Source organism: Agelaius phoeniceus, chromosome 3, assembly GCF_051311805.1.
Source record: "Agelaius phoeniceus isolate bAgePho1 chromosome 3, bAgePho1.hap1, whole genome shotgun sequence".
Lineage (NCBI taxonomy): Eukaryota > Metazoa > Chordata > Aves > Passeriformes > Icteridae > Agelaius > Agelaius phoeniceus.
Genome location: NC_135267.1, coordinates 101380674 through 101384163, shown reverse-complemented (window position 1 = coordinate 101384163; position 3490 = coordinate 101380674). Strand labels below are relative to the sequence as shown.

Sequence of the window (3490 nt, the reverse complement as noted above, 5' to 3'; positions counted from 1 at the left end):
CTGTGATTTTAGAGCTTTATTTTGACTGACAATGAATGACACGTTATGCTACCAGGTCAGCATGCCTGGCTGAGGGCACCACAGGCACACACACACTGCAGCAGAGACCATTCCATCAGACATGATCATCTCAGGGTTAGGCACTCGACTGGGGTCAGGTACAGAGGGGTGAGGTGAGAATCACAGGCACTTGTACTGAGTACTGGCAGCCTCCAGTCTGTTAAAGGTAGGATTAAAAACTCCAAAAGAGATGGATTTCAGCTGCACTCTCCTTAATGGTGCAGCCTTTTATAAGCAGCCTAAAAACTTAAAAATTCGTCCTGCCCCGTTCTTTGTGTCCCTGTCCCTCCCCTCTGGCAGAGGCATTGGGCAGCTGGAGGTGGCCATCCTTACACCAGCTTTTTTCCCACCTCCCAGTTTCCCCAGGAACCCCACTGCTACCCTGTCACTGCCAACCAGGGTCAGGTCACTCCTCTCCCCCACAGGAACAGCTTTGAGGAACTGGCCCTTGCTTAGAAAATCTTGTCTTCAGATTTTAGGTCCTGAGAAATCCCCTGGAACAGGACTGCTCCCTAACAAAGCTGAATCCTATATGCAAGCAATCAAAAGACATTTATTTATATAAAGTTCTGTAAAAAAATAAATTTTAGAACAGCATAGTTTCATAGAGAAAAACATTTTCTACAGAGTTCCAACTGCAAGATTTTTATATTGTACCATCATTAAATAAGGTGGGACACCATGTGAATTTCATTGCACTAGAAGAAATGCAAAGCATCTTTTTAATATAAAGATATACAGAGCATTCTAGACAACTACAGCTGTGTTACAGCTATGTGTTCTTTTGGATTTGGTCCAAAGAAACCTGAGTCTGTTTCCAGAGAGAATGAAAAAACATTGCACAGACAGCTGATCACATGTTTCTTGCTGAGGACACTGGAAGGATCTCTCCCTGCAGCTCCCTCTGAGTCTAAGCTCCCCCAACTCTCAATCCTGCCCTTTCTGGGGCTCTGGGCTCAAGTATTCACCTCACCGTCGTCACACTGCTTAGAAGAGTCAGTCTGTTGTCAGAGCCAAGTGACTGCTCCCAGCGGATTATCACCTCTTCTGCTCCCAGATTTCAGCCATGTTTAGATCTAAGTTGTTAAGGCCTTTCAGAGCTTGAAGGTTTCCAGTGTAAAAAGCCACATCTGAAGTAACCAGCCTGCAGTGAAACACACAACAAGATTACAATGTGACCCCATCACATCCACCTGGAGTGCCTGGACAAGCAGACAGAGTTTGTCGAGGACTTTGGCACACAATTGCTACAATACATGTTCAAATCCAATGCCTGGATTAGATATTTTAACTATCAGTTCAAAACTCAATGCTATGGATGTGGTTTATTTTACAGCAGTGATCATCCATAACAGGATTACTGCTGGGTGTAAAACTAGTTCTAGGGAAGGGAGATCAAACCATGAGTTCAGAAAACTCAGCAGGAATTAGGCATTTAAAACTTCTATTCTCTTGCTGTAATCCCAGGCTTATCTAGACTTAAACCCCCCATTCCATTCCAACTAAGAATATTAATTATTGCAACATTAACTTCTGTATTCTAGAGGGTAATAATTCTATGATTCTAGCATTAATGTAAAAAGCAACTGAACAGCACAACAGCTGTATTAACAGTTTATACAGAATTAAAATCCCTCAGATACTGTTGAAACATGTCAGGGATCATGATGCTTCTTGCTAGTAAGATGTAGGAACAGAAGCTGCATTTACATAGCAAAAAAGTTAACCAGGATTCACAGACCTGGATTTTTACTATTATTACAAAAACAAGCAGTTTAAAGAGAATGAGGATCAGAAAGCCATGTTAAAAACCTGGTCAGTGAAGACTGCTGGAACAACAGCAAGTGCCATCCAGGGTTTGATGTTCCTCTTGTCAAACAGCCCCAGCTCCCTAGGAGATGTGTCTCAAGTACAAAACTGCTGCCATCAGACAGTCCTGGGCCAGCTGAGACCTCCTGACTGCTGGGAAACACCCTCAGCAGGTCACCAGGAACACCTACCCCAACCCTTCTAATCCAAAAGGGATCCAGGCCATGCAGCCACAAGGACAGAACAAAACCAGCAGCACAGGATGAAGACAGCACAGCACCGTGTGGGACTGGAAATGCCAGTGAGAGAGACCCTGAGCACAGCCAGGGCCTCACTTCAGCTGGGGCTGCAGTGGATACTCTGTGAGCTTGGTTACAAACACCTTTATAAATACCAAAGGCAATGGAATGTCACACCACGAGTACACAGAACCAGTTCAGATAAACTCTTGCACAAAGTACAAGGAGGAATGCACATAAACAGGAGAAGCAACAATAAAATGGAAAGGAACAAAACTTTCATTCCAGTGACACTTGAAGCATTATCAACTTTCTTCTCTGACTTCTGCAACCTAAGACAATCTCTTCATGCATGTGGGTAGACCCATGAGTTTCATTCACCCTTGCTACACTGCAAACACATCATAGCCCCCAGGTCATCAGGAACAATTAAAAACTCCACTATTTCAGGGGACAATCCATCTGACAACAGAATTCAGCCTGCAAGAGGCTTTTCCTGTGAGGTGGGGACAGCAGGCACAGCCAGGCACCCTCTCTCAGGACAGGTACCACTGACCTGTTTGGGGATGGAGTGGGATGTGGTAGGGAAGGGGAAAAGCTCTGTGAGCATAATCTCTGTTTCAGATCTAGCTCTGCTCTAAATACCATTCCTGCAGAGCTGCCCACTGCACAGATGAAATGCTGCTTTCTCCTATTTTTACTTTGCCAGCACCATGAGTCACCATCCACGTTTCAAAACTGCTTCAAGAATCACACAATTCCTGCTAATTAAACTGTGGCTGCTGTTTTCACACAAAGGGAGAGAAAGCAATCCATGAGCTGAGGACAGCTACCAGCAGGTTTCCAGTCGGACAATGTCCAGTTCCCAGTCTGTTACCAAGTGGATTGCACTCCTAGTAACTGTGGAATGGCACAAGTAATGCCCTTTACTGTAAGCAAGCTCCAAATGGGACATACTAAAACATGGAGCTGTGATTCTGGAATCATGACTTCCTTGCAGAAGATGCCCTCTCAGTGCCTGCTTATTTAATCAGTGAAAGGAGAGAAGAGCCCCAGCTCACCCGTTCAGAGGTCCTCCATCATTGACCACATTGAGGTGGGCCAGCTGCCTCTTCAGGTGGAGTTTGTAGCTTGCGTTAATTCGTAAAAACAGCATCTGGAAGAAAGCACAGCAGCAGAGTAAGGAACTGTGCCCATGCTCACATCGCTGCCTCCAAAGGCCAAACACACTGCCTCAGTCACTGACTTTTGGTTTTGTTTCTGCAGCTCACATGGTTCCTCCTTCTGCCAGTGCTTCAATCTCACTCCTGGCCACACACAGTGTGTACCACACAGGACATCCTCACCTACTCACTGCGTGTGGCACTTGCAGGATATGTTCT

At 45.2% G+C, this 3490-nt stretch overlaps 1 protein-coding gene across 2 annotated transcripts in view; it reads right to left on the bottom strand.

Moving 5' to 3' along the window:
• Position 1: 1 nt before the first annotated feature.
• VPS54 (VPS54 subunit of GARP complex) overlaps positions 2-3490 on the bottom strand; it is a 48557-nt gene continuing 45068 nt past the window's right edge. For both annotated transcript variants that reach the window (XM_054629006.2, XM_054629009.2), the window contains 2 exons: positions 3170-3264; positions 2-1204 (listed from right to left, as the gene is read on the bottom strand). In XM_054629006.2, the coding sequence (XP_054484981.2) occupies positions 1099-1204; positions 3170-3264 (201 nt within the window). In that variant the 3' untranslated portion in view covers positions 2-1098. The remainder of the gene's footprint in view (positions 1205-3169; positions 3265-3490) is intronic.